General features: G+C 48.0%; 2 protein-coding genes across 4 annotated transcripts in view; one reads left to right on the forward strand and one right to left on the reverse strand.

Annotated features, from left to right (window-relative positions):
* SAMD8 (sterile alpha motif domain containing 8) overlaps positions 1–16587 on the forward strand; it is a 142935-nt gene that overhangs the window by 38803 nt on the left and 87545 nt on the right. The window lies entirely within an intron of this gene.
* On the reverse strand, positions 10052–15314 carry LOC125148066 (dual specificity protein phosphatase 13). Of its 2 annotated transcripts, none has more exons than XM_047825763.1 (4): positions 15240–15314; positions 13809–13982; positions 11198–11418; positions 10052–10475 (listed from the first exon to the last, which is right to left on the reverse strand). In XM_047825763.1, the coding sequence occupies exons 2-4, from the start codon at positions 13979–13981 to the stop codon at positions 10273–10275; spliced, it is 597 nt and encodes a 198-aa protein (XP_047681719.1). In that variant the 5' UTR covers position 13982; positions 15240–15314; the 3' UTR covers positions 10052–10272. The 2 variants fall into 2 exon arrangements, with proteins under 2 accessions (XP_047681719.1, XP_047681718.1); XM_047825762.1 differs by having other exon boundaries at positions 14841–15298.

A 16587-nucleotide genomic window follows, 5' to 3' on the forward strand; every position in this document is an offset into this window, starting at 1 on the left:
TTAGAGGAACTCATCATGTGTGTGTATGGCATGTGTATATGAGATGGAGGGTGGAGGGATGGTGAAGGAAACCACCTTTGGCTTCCTGCCCTTCACCCCTCAATCTCACCAGGCAGCCCTCCTTGGGATGTGGGTAGCCCTATTCTGCTAGCAAAGTGATTGCTTACCTAGAATTTTTATGAGGACATTTTTATTGAGCTGTAATTGAAAAGAAAAAAATTCCAAGACATTCCAGATTTTTCTCATAAGCCTCCTTCAGAAATGTGTGTGTGTGCATGCATGTGTGTGCATGTGTGTGTGTGGTGTGTGAGTGTGTGTGTGTGTGTGTGTGTGTGTGTGTGTGACATTTAATTTTTCTCTCTTCTTCTCTAAATTATGGACCAGAATGAAGATGAGCTGGGAGTCTGGAGAGCCTGTAAAACTCTTTTCATTAAGCAAATATTCTACTGTTTGGAGAATTGGGGTTTTATGTAAGAGGGCTGCATTTGTCATTACAGCCTAATATCCTAATGTAAGTTTACAACCCTACTTAAGAAACCTGTAATAGAATGCAGAGCCTGTTATGTATGTAAAACTGCTTGGTAAAAGTTTATAAATCATACAGATTTATTTTAAAGAATGCGAAACTAAATCCAGATGATGGCCTTTTAGAAACAGACTGGTTTTGAATACCACATTGTGCCCCACTGCTGTCCTGAGAAGCTGCAGGAAAAGACTACATCTGTCCTGGGGTCTCTGTGACCAGCCCTCTCACCCTCCCCATTCAGGAAAGATAGAGATCCAGATCTTCTTTCCCAACACCCTGGTTGTTTCAGCAGGAAGGAAAGAAACTCAAGCTTTTGTTGAGCACCTACTATGTGCTAAGTGCTGGGCTCCTCTGTCTTCATCCTCACAACAGACCTATGCAATGCTATTATCCTCTCCATTTTTACTCTTGGGGAATGTAAGGTTCAGAGGAGTCAGCTATCTGTTCAGGCTCACACAGGTTGTTAAAGGATGGAGTCTGAGTGAAAACCTAAGTCCACCTATATCCAAGGCTCCTGTTCTTCCCATCTGTTCTTCCCATTATTCCACTCCTACCCCAGGCAGCTCCACATGGTGGTGGTCATGGTGTATGTTATAGTCTCCTTGGCTAGACACATATTGCCACTTCTCAGGAGGGACAAAGCTGGATTGGGGGTGAGAGAGGGCAGGCCGGGCACCTCTGTGCAGTGGCCATTTCTGGAACAGTCCTGAATTCACTGACCCACTGTCCTGCCAGATGGACTCATTCTTGTCAGACCATGGCTGTGGTCTTATTGAAGTTCATGAAATGAATAGATGAGGTTCTTTGGGGCCAAAAGGTAGACTCAGAATCAAGTGACCTCAGAGATTCATTGGAAGAACACACACTTGAAAACAAGGATCTCCTGGAGAATGGGAATGTCTCCCAGGATATACCGTGACTCTGGTGCCCAGGTTAACATGGGGTCTCCTCAAGTTCAGGCTGCTCCTCACCCCGTGGCTCTGGCTTTCTTTAGACTCGGCTCTTCTCTACTTGGCTTCTGCCTTCTGACTCCGTCTGCTCCTCTACCATCTGACTTCCTCTCTTCCTCTGCCATCTGACTCCCTCTGTTTCTCTACTTCGAGACTTCCGCTGCCTTACAGCTCCTGCTTCCCGACTTCTCTCGGGGTACCTCTCCACTCATCCTGCTACCGTCTCCCACTCAAATTCTCCAAAAGAGAGGACCTTATTGGGTCAGCAGTCTTGTCTGGGAAAGAGCACCCATCAGTGGCAGCCTCTCATATTAGACCACCCCACAGGCCTCTCACTACCTGTGGGTCAGGAGATTTAACAGTTAAGGGCTGATTTGGCTGCAAGTAACAGAGACTTGAAAAATAGTGGCCTAAACAGAATAAGCCTTTCTTTCTTTAGTAAAGGAAGTGTGGAGGCAGAGGCAGTCAGGACGAGCAGGGAACCCAGCCAGTGCTATTCACATTTAAGGCAGCACTGTGGAGAGGAGAAATCCAAGGACCCTCTCCTTCACCCGTTAAAGAGACATATCAGAAGTTCCACACAATAATTCCACTTATATCTTATTGGCCAGAATGTAGTCATTTGGCCACACTTACCAGCAAGGGAAGTTGGGAGAGGTTCTATGTTAGCTGGGTACATTTCCAGCCAGCTAATAACTGAGGTTCTTTACCAAAAGGGGAGGATATTAGAAGCAAGTAGAAGTCTGTGCCCAGGTGCCCATCCTGATGTAACTACCTATAGCTAGGACAGCAGAGCCTTATTGTAGAGAGTATGTGATGCCAGGAATACCTGAGAAAGGACTACGTGCCAGTATTGGCATGATGGGGCCCTTGCATGGCTGGTACAGGGTGCATATCTTTATTTGTGTGGTGTGGTCTAAACGGAACTAGAAGCATCCCCTCATTTCTTCTCCCAAGTTTCCCCTTAGTTGTCCTGTCTGAAAGTTCACCATTCAAGTAAAACAATGGCTTCCCCCAACATCCCTTTTAAAGCCTGCACATGATCCTGGGAAAATCAACCTGTACTCAATTATTTATGTATTTTTTCATGTCTGCCTAAGCAGCAACCCTCATCCCCAGTCACTGCCAAAGTCAGGATAGCCCTAGGAGGCAACAGCACTAAGCCAGAATCCTGGAAAGCTTGATAGCTAGTCTTTTGGGGTCCCACTTGTAGGTCCCAAGAGTCCCATTTTAGGCCCAGAGGATATAGGAAGCAAAGCCCAAATATCTGTAAAGGGATGTGAAAAGGGAAGGGTGTGGAGAGAGGACACACATATGGGCTTATGAAAGGTTCTGAAGTGGCAGCTGAGGTGCAGGAAATCTCAGAGTAGGGGAAATTCTAACAGCCCTCAAGGAGAAAGGACCAGGTGGACCAGATATCAAATGGCTCAGGAAGCATGGATAAGGAACTTAATGCAGAAGTCTGGGGGAATGAGCTGGGAAGAACAGAGTGATCTGAGGAAAGTGAGAATACTGATAGCTGGTTCCTCTTGCCTGCCAGAGAGGGCAGTACCTGTGGAGGTGGGGGTGGGGTATTATTTTCCTTTGAGTTTTCCTCAAACCAGGTTTCCCCAAGACTCCAATGGCTGCAGAGTCCATACTGTGGCTGCCCACCTCACCCTCTGTGGGGTTGGAAATGGAGGAGGCAGCTGTCTAGATGAGGCTGAGAGGTAGAGGCCAGTAGATCCACAGGGACCCCTGTTAGCCTGGAAATCCTGGGCTCCTCAGCAGGAGTCTGTTGGCCTGGTAGGTAGGGTGAGTGGAGCTTAGGACAGAGCTTGGGAGAGAGGTGCCCACCCTGCCCATCTCAAGGCCTTTGCCACCAGTATTCCCCTTGAGCCCCTAACTATCTTCCAATCTTGAACGGGGCTCTGAGCAGATGTAAGACAGAACTCTCTTGTCCTCTATCTTCCCCTGTAGATACGGGAGCTCATCTTCATGAACTCTGCAGCAGTGGAATGGAATAATGTGTCTGTTCTGTCCCTCCCTCATTCACCCCATTCCTCCAGAGGCTAATTTGGTGTTCAAAAGCCAGGGCTTTTGGTCATAGGTTCTGCTGCTGTGCCGGTTATGTGTTCATGCATAATCAACTATCCCAAAACTTAGTGACTTAAAACAAGAGCATTTTCTTATATCTCATGATTTTATGGGTCCTTAATTCGGGCAGGCTTGGATAGACTATTCTTCTGTTCCATGTGACATTGATGGAGGCCACTCAGTGGTATATAATAGCTGACAGAAATGCTGGTCTGGAGAGTCCAAGATGGACTCATTTAAATATCTAGTGCCTTCATGAAAAGATGCTCAACGTCGCTCCTTATCAGGGAAACACAAATCAAAACCACACTCAGATACCACCTCACGCCAGTCAGAGTGGCTAAAATGAACAAATCAGGAGACTATAGATGCTGGAGAGGATGTGGAGAAACGGGAACCCTCTTGCACTGTTGGTGGGAATGCAAATTGGTGCAGCCACTCTGGAAAACAGTGTGGAGGTTCCTCAGAAAATTAAAAATAGACCTACCCTATAACCCAGCAATAGCACTGCTAGGAATTTACCCAAGGGATACAGGAGTACTGATGCATAGGGGAACTTGTACCCCAATGTTTATAGCAGCACTCTCAACAATAGCCAAATTATGGAAAGAGCCTAAATGTCCATCAACTGATGAATGGATAAAGAAATTGTGGTTTATATACACAATGGAGTACTACAGGGCAATGAGAAAGAACGAAATATGGCCCTTTGTAGCAACGTGCATGGAACTGGAGAGTGTGATGCTAAGTGAAATAAGCCATACAGAGAAAGACAGATACCATATGTTTTCACTCTTATGTGGATCCTGAGAAACTTAACAGAAACCCATGGGGGAGGGGAAGGAAAAAAAAAAAAGAGGTTAGAGTGGGAGAGAGCCAAAGCATAAGAGACTTTAAAAACTGAGAACAAACTGAGGGTTGATGGGGGGTGGGAGGGAGGGGAGGGTGGGTGATGGGTATTGAGGAGGGCACCTTTTGGGATGAGCACTAGGTGTTGTATGGAAACCAATTTGACAATAAATTTCATATATTGAAAAATAAATAAATAAATAAATAAATATCTAGTGCCTTGAAAGGGAGGCTGGAAGACTAGACTCAACTGAGAATGTTGACCTGTTTGACTACACATGGACTCTCTAGCATGGTAGTCTTAGAGCAGTATGACTTCTTGTATAGTGATTCAGGGCTCCTAGGGTGTTCTCAGAGACCCAGGCAGAGGTTATAAGGCATCTTATGACCCAGCTTCAGAAGTCCCAGAATGCTACTTCTCAAAATTCTATTGGCAGGCAAGTCACTAAGGCCAACCCAGAATAAAAGTTCAGGAAGTATAGTATGACCACTGTCAGCTAGGTGACCTTGAGAAAGGTTACTTAAACCCTTTGAGCCTCAGTTTTCACATCTATAAGATAGGAATACTGTAATAGTATCTACCTCTTATGGCCTATGAGAATTAAATAATTGTATGTCTAATCAACAACTGCTGTCTAAAAGCCTGCTTATGATCACCAGCATCTGCAGTTTCCTCTTCTTGGGCACCCTGCTAGACTACATTTCTCAGCCTTCCTTGTAGTTGGATGTGACCATGTGACAGTTCTGCTCACGGAACTAGAGGGGACAAGATATATCTGGCCTCTACATCCTCCATGCTTGCTCCCCCTACCCTCCATGCCCCCATCAGCCTGTGTTGCAAGGAAGAAATAAAGTTTTGCTTGTCAGAGCCATTAGCCTACCCTGACTAGTGCAATGATACATACTAAGCTCTCAATTAAAATTAGGGGTCCTCCTGGGGCACCTGGTGACTCAGTAGGTTAAGCATCCTACTCTTGATTTCAGCTCAGGTCATGATCTCATGGTTCATGAGATAGAGCCCCACGTCCAGCTCTGCGCTGATAGCCCAGAGCCTGCTGGAGATTCTCTCTCTCCTTATCTCTCTGCCCCTTGCCCACTCACTCGTGTGTGCTTGTGCATGCACTCTCTCTCTCTCAAAATAAATAAATAAACATTGAAAAAAAAATAAAGTTAGGGACTCACAGGCCTAACCTCTATACACCTGTGTTCTCATCTGTACAATGGGGGTGATGTTAGGAACCTACTCCATAGGGTGGTGAGGATTGGATGAAATAATATATAGTTTGACTTAATGGCTTAGCTCCTCTTTGATCACAATGAAATGTCATCATTACCTTTCTCTTGAAACAAAATTATGTAAGTTTGCAGTATTTTAGGTCAGAAGCCAATAAAAATGATACCATTTTAATTCAGAATACGTCCTAAAATCCATTTGATATGGGTTTCAGAACCTAAATATGCCAAATCCTAAATAGAATAGGATGTTTCTAAGTTTAAAAGTTAATTTATTTTTGATGTTTTAAATTAGGAAATATTTTAAGAATACAAAAGAAAAGATGTAATAAGCACCTACATTCCCACAACTCAATATGGTCAAATCTTAACATTTTGTTATATTTGATATGTGGTTTTTTTCATAAAGAAATAAAACCCTATGGATGAAACTGGAAAAATAAATGATGTCTCATTTATTTAGCATAGTGCTTGACATATGCAAAGCAGTCCGTAACAGTCAGCAAGTTTTTTTAACTTTTTATTTTGAAATAATTTTACATGTATAGAGTTATAAAGATAATGGAGACGTTTCTTGTATACCCACCACCCAGCTTCCTCTGTTAACCTCTTACATAACCATGACATATTTATCAAAAAGATTAAAATTGTCGTAACACTATTAACTGCAAACTTTCCCCAGATTCTACCAGTTTTCTTACTTATGTCCTTTTGTTCCAAAATACTATGTGGCATTTAGGTTAGTTAATTTTTATTTTTCATTTAGGTTTATTTATTTATTTTGAGAGAGTGTATGTGTGCACGAGTGGGAGGGGGCAGAGAGAGAAGGAAAGAGAGAGAATCCCAAGCAAGCTTTGCACTGTCAGTGCAGAGCCCAACACGGGGCTCGATCCCACAATCTGAGATCACGACCTGAGCCAAGATCAAGAGCTTAACCAGCTAAGCCACCCAGGCGTCTCTGTTAGCTAATTTTTAATCGTTCATTCAACACTGAGAGCACTGCCAACTTTTAGTCCAACATGCTGTTCTGTGTAGCAGATGATGCCAGGGGCCGATGTACTATGTGCTGTGGCTCTCATTTTGGGGAGCTATCATTTTGGGGAGCATTCCACCTGTTGCACAAAGCACTTTCTATATTCCCCATGTGATCCTTACAATAATCCTATATGTTGGCTATTATTACTCTTACATCACAGGTGAGGAAAATGAAGTCTGGAGAGATTAACTGAGATCAGACACCTCAGGTAAAGGGCAAAGTAGGATTTGAACCCAGCTCCAAAGTCATGCTCTTAACAAGACCCCCACTGCCCTAGAGAAGAAGAGGAGCAGATGCATCATCATAGACTTCCCAGGGCAAGTGTGGCAGGCAGGCACCTTCCTGATGGAGGTGCCAGTCTGGAGCTCCGCCTCTGTTTCCTCAGATGCTCTGGGGAATGTTTGGCCTTCCTACCACATGCCTCGTCAGGGCTTCCCTCCCTCTTTTCCCTGCAGCCCCATTTTCTGAGCCCAAGCCTCAGAGCTCCAAGATGACCTGCTGTAACTCAAGCCCCAGGGTGTGGTTCTGTCCTAGATTCGGGGCACCCCAGCCTAGTTAGCAGGGACAGGCTGCCCACACTCATAGACCCGGATGTTGATTTAGAGACTGACTTCTGGAACCACTATTTTGGGTCCCGCTGACAGTGCATTAGCAAGAAATAGCAACAAGGGCTGAGTTGTCAGGCAGAGGGGGGATCCACGGGAATTGGGGGTGGGCAGGCTGGTCTACTGAGCAGGGACTAGCTTTGTCTACTCTGGAGAATTATAGGCCCCACCAACCTGAGAATGAATCGAGAACAGTTTTCCATCCCCAGATTGGAGAGATGCCCTGCCTGGTTGGGCAGAGCAGCCGCAGCCCTTCTGCAATCCTCCAGCTGGGATGTATGTTTACCCTTTGGAAAAGGCTCAGAGAGCACCTGAGGTAGCCAACCAGCAGCCATTAATGGGACCAAGTGCTGTAGGGAGGAGAGCAGGGAGCTGGCAGGGCAGTTCCTGCCCTTTGAGGCCAGAGCCCAGAGGTCCCACATCCCTGCGGCAACATTCCAACCGCGTTTCATCTTCTCTGAGCCTTGGGTTGTTTAATTTTAAAATGGGGGTATTAATCCCTATGTCTCAGACAAGGCAGCATAGGTTTGCTCAGTTTTATGATTTGCAGGAGGAGGAGCAGGGGCTAAAACACAGCCTGTGCTCAGCTCACTCAGATGGGCACCCTGACCTGGAGCTACGTCTGCTTGGGAGAAAGGGACACCTTTTCCTCAACCAAGCCCAGGAGCAATTATGCCTGAAAGGTTGGTTTGCTCCCAAGGGGGGACCTTGTCTGATTTGTACAGAGGAAAAGCACTTGCCATCTGGAAATAGGCAAGATGGCAGAGAAGGGCAAAGGACCCCTCTGCCCAGAAGGCAGAGCTGGCCCCAGAGAGTGTTGGTAGGGAGTGAGGAGGCAGGGTCAAGGTGACCAAAGAAGAACAAGATGTGCTGGGAAGAAGGCGTCAGGGTGCCCAAGTGGTGAGCATGCGGGCAGAGCTGGGGGAAGCAAAGGTACCCTCTGGAGGCAGGCCTGCTCCTGGGGCTGGCTGGGACCCACTCCCCCTGGTGACCTCCATAGAGGAGACCTGGTGCCAGCGGTGCCAACCTGTAGTTGTGGTCCACACAAGCACAGAGCTATGCCTGAGGGCAGGGTCATAACCAGGGTGTGGGAGCCATGGGAGCTTTGAGACCATGGGAAGAAGCCTGGTCAGAAACAGCCAGTTGGAAGAGAATGATAAGGCACCAGTAAATTATGATTCAGAGTGACAGGTGATGTCACAGAAGGTGGGTGGACATTTTGGTGGTTCGAATAGGAGCACTTCTCTCAGGTTTGGAGGGTCCAGGAGGGCTTCCCAAAACTAACTGCTAAACTGAGACCTCATAGAGACCCCAGTGAAAGTGGGGGAGGGTGGTACACTCAGGTGGTACAACCTGAAGCATGTTTCAAAGTGCCAGAGGTAAGAGAATGTGGTGCATTCTGGAAACTGCAAGTGGATCTACCATTTCTTAATTACACAGTGTGTATAGAAACAGAATTACAAGAGATAAGGCTAGAGATACAAGAAGTTTCTCAGATAATGAAGCATCTTTATACTTTGTCAAGGTGTTTGTACTTAGGGGGTTGTAAGCAGAGTGGCGATGTGATCAGATTTCCATTTTAGTAAGATTGTGTATGGAGATTGGAGGGGCAGGGCTTGAGGCAGAGAGACCAATAGTAGGCTGCTGCAAGGATCCAGTGAGAGGTGAGGGTGGCTTGAACTTGGATCCTCACAACAAAGATGAAGCTAAGTGAGCAGGTCCCAAAGGTATTGAGGAAGTAGAATCAATAGGCCAATTGTAGGAGGGGACATGATACCCATCACTGACTTGAGCAATGGTGGCTGTCAGAACTCTTCACGAAAATGAAGAACTAGGAAGAGTTCAGCTGGTGGGGTGAGGCTGCGGAAAAGCTCAGCTGAGTTTGAAATTCAAGTGCAGTATTCACATAGAGGTGGGCAGTGGGATACAGAGGTTTGAAGCTCAGGAGAGCAAACCAGGCTGCCTCAGAGGAGTCATCAGCCTAGAGATGTGAACTGAGGCTGGGGTGGGGACAAAGGGACCCCCCCAGCAGAGTGAGAACTGTGAGGAAGAGAAGAGGCAGTGGCCAGAACCATGAGAAACCTTGAGGCTTAAGGGTCACCTGGAAGAGACAAGGGCTAAAATAGGAGCAGCCTGAGAGGTGGGAGGAGAGCAGCCCGTGACACTTTGCTCCAGTTGAGGAACCTGGGGCTTTTCATATTGTGCTATTAGGGCACAAAACGAAGAATCTTGAAACTAAATGTTTTTGCTGCTTCATAAAACCTTTCTTCACCCAGGACTCTTGGGCTGTCTCTTCCCTAGACCCTCTTCTCTCAGTTGGTGCTTGTTTTAGTCTGTCCTTTTGAAAGTACGCATAAGTGAAAAGATTCAAGAGATGTTATTTGTACAGCAAGTTTTGATGATCGCTTTTTGATGGGGTGGGCATGGAGGAGGATGGTGACGGACTGAACCTTGGTCTTTATTCAGACAACCTTGCTCTTGGGTGATGATATGAGGAGGACAAGATGAGGAAAAGGCCAGCTAATTCTCAGCGCTGGTACTCCCAGTCCTCCCTTTTGTACCCAAGGCAGATACTACTAATTGATCCTCATGTGCCCTCTTTCTTCACGAAGACTCAACATGGACTCAGACTCTCTCTGTAGGCTGCCAACATGCTGACTCAGAGCTGGCAAGCCTTCTGGACTCTCGTGGCCATCCTGAAAGTAAGCCACCACCCCCACAAACCACCAGAAGATCTCCTGTCTTTATTATGATGAACATTTTATTATAGAGACAGACTGAACTCTCTTTTGTATAAAGAATCTTTGGATTGGGTCAGGGAAATCCACCTGCTAAAGGTCACCACTCAATTCTCCCTGCTTCTGCCTCAGCTAAGCCCCCACTTGCTATTTATACCTCAAGGTCACTGGAAACAGCAGAGGCTGCTGTCCCCAGGGCCAGGCTGGTTGGGTTGGGCCATGCTGGCCAGAAGGTCAGGGCTTCTGGCTGCTCACCAAGTCAGAGCCGCCCCGTCTCCCGCCCCAGTCGGTTGTCCAGAACCTGGAGCTGCTGGAGGAAGCCCGAGTTGGGGCAGATATCACGGTGGGCCTGCACCGTCTGGATGGCCTCCACCAGCGTCATGTTCTCGCAGATCATGAGGAAGGCCAGGACAACTGTAGCAGAGCGGCTCACCCCCATAGCACAGTGTACCAGCACACGGCCTGTTGGAAAGACCCAACCTAGCGTCAGCTACCTGCCCTCACACTGACCACCCACCCCAGCGGGAATTGGAGATGCTTCTGGCCATCCTTCAGCCCACCTATCACAGCACCCTGGAATACTGACAATGTTCTTACAGTCAGATGGGGCAGCTGAGGCCCAGAGAGGGAAAGGGACTGGCTTAAGGTCACGGAGCAAGTTAGTGGCCCAGCTAAGGTTAACAGCTGGGATTCCCTTCTCCAGGTCCAAGGTGCTTCTTCTGGCATCCTTTCCAACTCTGCCATCCTGTTGTGAAGGGTGGGAGAGGGGACAGTATTCCTGGAGTCCCCTGGATTTGTGGTTGATTAGAGGGAGTGTCCCTTACCCCCTTAGTTCTGCCCTCTCCTCTATCCCTGCAGCCCTATGCCAAGGCCTCATCTTAGAGGGGTCTGTTTAGCCTTTGCTAGGTTGTGTACCTTCTGCCCAATGCCAGACCTCTTACTGAGGGATGGTTACCCTGAACCACATCAGACCTTAGCTATGTCTGTGATTTGTTGGTCCCCTGAAGGGGACACTCACTAAATGGTAGTAGCTATTTGCTCCATGGGGTGGGAGGGTTGTTGAAGATGTTTGTAACTCTGGACACCCCACCCACCAGTGCTACTGGGAAAAGTGCCCCAGATCCCACCCCCTCACCACCATCCCTACCCCCACCTCCACCCCAGTGTCTTCCCCAGCAGTTCACCTTTAGGAACACTGAGGGCAGTCCGGATGTATCGAGCAACAGGCAGAAAGTAGACACTGAGGTCGAAGAAGGGGTTGTCATCAGCCTCAATGCCATAGTACTCCAAGGGCATTCCGCGGTAAAACTTGGCACCTGTGTCCACTTGAAACTTGCCCGCAGCAACATTCACGACATGGGTGATGCCCAGCTGGGTCAGCTTGTTCTTGTCCCGGGCTGCGTACCTGCAGGGAGGGCATGGGGACGTTGAGAGGTGGGGCAGGTCTCATTGGGTCACCTATGGCTGGGCTGGAACTTGTCCCCTTCCCTTCTCTGCCACCCCTCCTCCAAGTGTGAGACTGGAAACAGTGAACAGGCCCAGATGATCAAGACTCTGTTTCATGCAGCCCAACTTTTCTAGAGGGCAGTTTGGCCACATGCATCAGAAGCCTTAAAAATATGCATAATATATTAGGGCACCTGGGTGCCTCAGTCGGTTGGGCGGCCGACTACAGCTCAGGTCATGATCTCGCGGTCTGTGAGTTCGAGCCCTGCATCGGGCTCTGTCCTGAGTGCTCAGAGTCTGGAGCCTGCTTCCGATTCTGTGTCTCCCTCTCTCTCTGCCCCTTCCCTGCTTGCTCTCAGTCTCTCTCTCTCTCTCTCTCTCTCTCTCTCTCAAAAATAATAAACAAAAAAAAATTAAAAAATATATGCATAATATATACATCCTTTGCCTCAGCAAGTCCCCTTCTAGGAACTTGAAAAAAAACCAAAATGTGCCCACAGACATATATAAATTGGACCTAATGATATTCAAGATAGTGAAAAATTGGAAAAAATCACTATCTTGTAATAGGAGACTGAGTATGGTATATCTAAATGAAATACTATGCAACCACTAAAATGTTGTAGATTGTTGCAGGTAAACAAGGAAAGGTGTTTGTGCTATATTGAGCACCTGTGAAAAATGCAGGCTACATTGGGGCACCTGGATGGCTCAGTCAGTTAAGCGTCTGACTCTTGGTTTCAGCTCAGGTCATGATCTCACAGTTTTGTGAGTTCTGGCCCCACATTGGGCTCTTCCCTGGCAGCTCAGAGCTTGCTTAGGATTCTCTCTCTCTCCCTGTCTCTCTGCTCTTCCCTCACTAGCACTGTCTCTGTCTTTCTCAAATAAATAAATAAACTTAAAAAGAATGCAGGATACAGAACTTTGTTTAAAAATGTTTTCAAAGGATGTGTGGTTCCATTCAAAAAGCTTTAAAAAAAATCTTTCTACATAAAGTAGATTACAAAATGGGACTAGAAAGAGGTATCATTTCTGTAAAAAAAAATGTGACAAAGCGTTTATGTCTGTATGTTTTTATTTTTAATGTTTATTTATTTTTGAGAGAGAGAGAGAGAGACAGAGCACAAGCGGAGGAGGGGCAGAGAGAGAGGGAGACACAGAATCTGAAGCAGGCTCCAGGCTCTGAGCGCTCAGCACAGAGCCCGATGCGGGGCTTGAAATCACAAACTGCAAGATCATGACCTGAGCAAGTAGGATGCTTAACCGACTGAGCCACCTACATGCCCCATGTGTGTGTATTTTTAAAAAGTCAACAAGGATTTTATAACTGGTTATCTGGTGCGGGGAAAGCATATTTGCCATATTATTTATAAGATATTGAACCATATTTTCTAAATATTAAGGAAAATGTCTGAAATCCACGTATATTCATCCATATATTCCAAATTTTAGGAAAACTTTTGGGGAAATGACTCACAATTCTACTTTCTTTATACATATACACCCTATAGAAACTTGGTGTGTGTATTCCCAGGAACCATGTACTAGACTGTTCCTAGGATCACTGTTCATAATAGCCAAAAAGTGAAAACAACTCAAATGCCCACGTACAATAGAATGAATAAAGTATGGGATAGTCATACAAACAAATAGTATGCAGCAATGCAAAATGACTGAGCTTCAGCTGCATATAATGCAAGTGAATTTTACAACACTGAGCAACGGATGCCAGGCACAAAGGATCCACAATAGGATTCCATTCATATGACTTTAAAAGACAAACAAAACTAACTACATTGTCAGGTATATAGGTGTTAAAACCATAAAGAAAAGCAAGGAAATAATTATTTCAATACTTAGTAGTTATCTACAAGGAAAGGGATTATGATGAGTGGGACTTCTAGGGCATAAGTAATGTCCTATTTCTTGTCCTGGATGGTGAAATGGTTCATATGTGCTCTATACACTTTTCTTTTTTTCTTTTTCTTTTCTTTCTCTCTCTCTTTTTTTTAAATTTTAGAGGGGGAGCGAGAGAGTGCATGTGTGTGAGTGGGGGAGGGGGCAGAAGGAGAGAGAGAGAGCAGAGCCAGATATAGGGCTCAATCCCAAGACTCTGGGATCGTGATCTGAGCTGAAATCAAGAGTTGGACACTCAACTGAATGAGCCCCTCTATGCACTTTTCTTATGTGTATTCTGTTTCCACAGCTAAAATTAATAGTAATACAGAAGGAAAGGAACATGTGGAAAGAAATGGTGGGAGGCAAAGAGGGTGCCACCTCTGCTCCTGGAGGACTCTGGGAGAGGCTCTCCTTCTGTCCCCTCTACCTCCCACCGTGGGTAGTACTTACGCATCTCCTAGGAAGAGGTTGGGCCAGACCTCATCGATGTGACTCAGCATGGCAGCCCGACGGACCCACAGCAAGCGCTGTAGGGAGGCCAGTGTGGGTGGCTGGTAGGGGGACACCCGGACTGCCCCATGGATCTTGGGCCTCCGGAGGTCCTGCTTCTGCAGCGAGTTCATTCTGAAACACAGTGGACACTGTGGTGGTTGGGGGCAGGATCCCTACCTGTGGGTCAAGCTGATGGAAAGGCCCAGGCATGGTGCAGTGCCCAGGTGCCACTGGGATGCTGCAAAAAGGGCCTCAGTTATTTTGGGTGAGGTTATTAACCAGCTCAGGTGGGGCTGAGGCCTAGACTCTTTCCCCAGGGAACAAGGGAATCAATCCCTTGTCACCCCTGTGAAGCTGAGAAGCTCTCTCCTGTACTTTCCAGAGGTCCCTGATGGTGGAAGCTTTGGCCAAGGGGCCCTCGGAGTTCCCTGTTTGTAACAACTAGTCAGTGAAGACCCTGTCCCTTAAGTCACAGGTACTTGGGACTTTATAGGGATGAGGACTTCAGATGACTGTGGCTCTCAGAGGGCACCTACGAAGGCCCCCACAACCTGGCAGCTCATCTCAAGCTCCCTCCTCTGCTACTTCCCCAGGTCCCCATTCCCTCCCAGTTTCAGGTGCTTGAAGGGCAGAGCCCATCTCAGGAATAAGGGGGCCTGGGCCATGAACTGACATTTGTTGGTATTTCTGTGCTAAGTAAACTGAAGCTCTTATAGGCCTGAGGCCTCACTTGGGTTAGTTCCCTATTTTACATAGGAGGAAGCTGAAGGTCAGAGAGAATTTTTAAGTGATGCCCAAAGCCATATGGGTGATAAGTAGCAAGGCTGGGTTTTCCATCCAGTTGTGTTCCTTCAGTTCTGTCTCTAAGCCTTCCACTTGCCATCGTTGGGGACTCCAGAGAATGGTCACTACTAATCCGTCTGTCTCTACGTGAGAGCCTAGTGTTGGGGTCACACATCTGCCTATAGGCCCTGGGATTTTCCTCCTTACCCCCATGACTCAGGCCAGTGCTGAAGATCAGGCCTCACCCAGGGAGGGTGAGTTGTGTCAGGAGTCATCTGGCTGAGGGTATCCGGGACCCTGCAGAGCTGGGTTATCTGTGGCACCAGAACCTGGGTCTGGTGCTGTGCTGGGAAGGAGTGCCTATCTTGGCTAATTGTCCCTGGCCCCCTCAACCAGTAACTAGGGAAGGTACAAACTGGGAAGAACATCTTTTCTCTTTGGTAGGCAGTTCCAGGACCAGGAAGAGAAATGGGCACCCAGGAGGCCACTGGCTTGGCCAAGCTCACCCAGCGGGTAGCCGGTGGGCAGGGTGGAAGTGAAGACCCAGCTTTCCCCTTCATCCCCCACTGTGACCTCTCAGGGCAGGCTGAATGGCCTGCCACCTACCTAGGGCATGGTCTGGGGCCAGGAATGGGGGAGTGGGTACAGGGACAGGACTCAGCACATGAGCGGAACTGGGCTGGGGCAGGTTCCGCCAGAACACAAATGCTGTGAAGCGGCTAGAATTCCAGGTCCTTCCCTTGGAGCCTGTGGGGGTGGGGTCTGAGAGCAGACCTAGGCTGCTGTAGACTGAAGCACAGTCCTTTCAAACCCTCTCTGCTTGGCATCTCTTTGGGATGAAAGGCTTTTGGCCCTGAGCTTCCCATGTCCAATGGAAGCTACCTGAAGTGGTGGAAAGAGAACTTTGGAGGGAGGGAGGACAGCATGGCCATAACTTATTTGGTGGCCTCCAGCAAGTCTTTGCTCCTGTCTGGCCGATGGTCTGTCTAATGTTTAAGATCCTGGCCTTGCCTGACTTTAGGATTCCCTGGGGGTGTGACCTGAGAATGAGAGCAGTGGCTGGGTTTGCAGTAGCTACAGGGTAGGGAGTGGCATAGTGTGTTGGGGTGGAGAAAGCCCCAGGCCCCAGGGTTGTCCAACAGCCACACTGGTCTGCCGCCAGCAGCTGGAGCTGCAGGAGATGGAGCTCTGGGAAGCCTGGCAGACCCACGCTGGCCTCTGAGCTTGGCGTGGGGTACTTCCGCCACCCTGTGGCCATTGGGTGCATCGCAGTCCAGCTGTGCCAGGGAGCAGGCAGCCAGGCTCTGGCTGACACAGAGCTGGTCCCAAGGGGGCTCCTGGGAAGAGGAGGAACCAGCAGAGGGATCAGGAATTGGGGGCTGTTAGGCCACAGCCCATGTTTCAATCTCCTAGGGGCCTTAGACCCAAGTCTGAAGAATGGGGGCCTTTTCCTTGGACTTTGGGGTACTCCTTGTCTGGTCCCACCTAGGTTCTCATACCTGATGCTCACAGATGTACCCCACATTTGTCCACTCTGTCCTACTGGGGGTCCAGCCCCCTGCACAAGAACTCATCCTTCAAGCTCCAGGCACATCCAAGGAAGGGAAGTCAGTGGCTACAGCAGCTCCTCTGGTTTCTGCTGCCCCCGGACCTGGACTGACTCCTCCTCCCACATCTCCTTGGCCACCACAGAGTGAAGCATGCGCCCAACATTTAGTAGGAACAGGTCAGGCCTGGCTCTTCTCCTCATTCACTCTGGCCCTCATTCTGCCTCCTTCTTGTGTCTTCTCCCTAAGCTGAATACCTGCCTCTGTGGGCAGTGGTTTCTCTGCTCTTGTGCTGCCGCTGTTGACAAGTTTAGGTATTTGTTTTCTGTCTTTGTGTGTGTCCCTCCTCCTGTCTATGCTGCTCTCCCCAGCCTCTCGTAGGAGCTCATGCTCCTCCACAGCCCCTG

The sequence above is a fragment of the Prionailurus viverrinus genome, chromosome D2 (assembly GCF_022837055.1).
Source record: "Prionailurus viverrinus isolate Anna chromosome D2, UM_Priviv_1.0, whole genome shotgun sequence".
Taxonomy (NCBI): Eukaryota; Metazoa; Chordata; class Mammalia; order Carnivora; family Felidae; genus Prionailurus; species Prionailurus viverrinus.

What these genes read in the sequence shown, in the direction of transcription:
- LOC125148066 (XM_047825762.1), bottom strand. Translation starts at nt 15,193, where the DNA reads ATGAAGGGGAAAGCTGGGTCTTCACTTCCACCCTGCCCACCGGCTACC. An exon ending in AACCTCTTCCTAGGAGATGC is followed by an intron (nt 11,419 to 13,808) that starts GTAAGTACTACC and finishes CCCTCCCTGCAG; the next exon opens with GTACGCAGCCCGGGACAAGA. An exon ending in TGCCCTCAGTGTTCCTAAAG is followed by an intron (nt 10,476 to 11,197) that starts GTGAACTGCTGG and finishes TCTTTCCAACAG; the next exon opens with GCCGTGTGCTGGTACACTGT.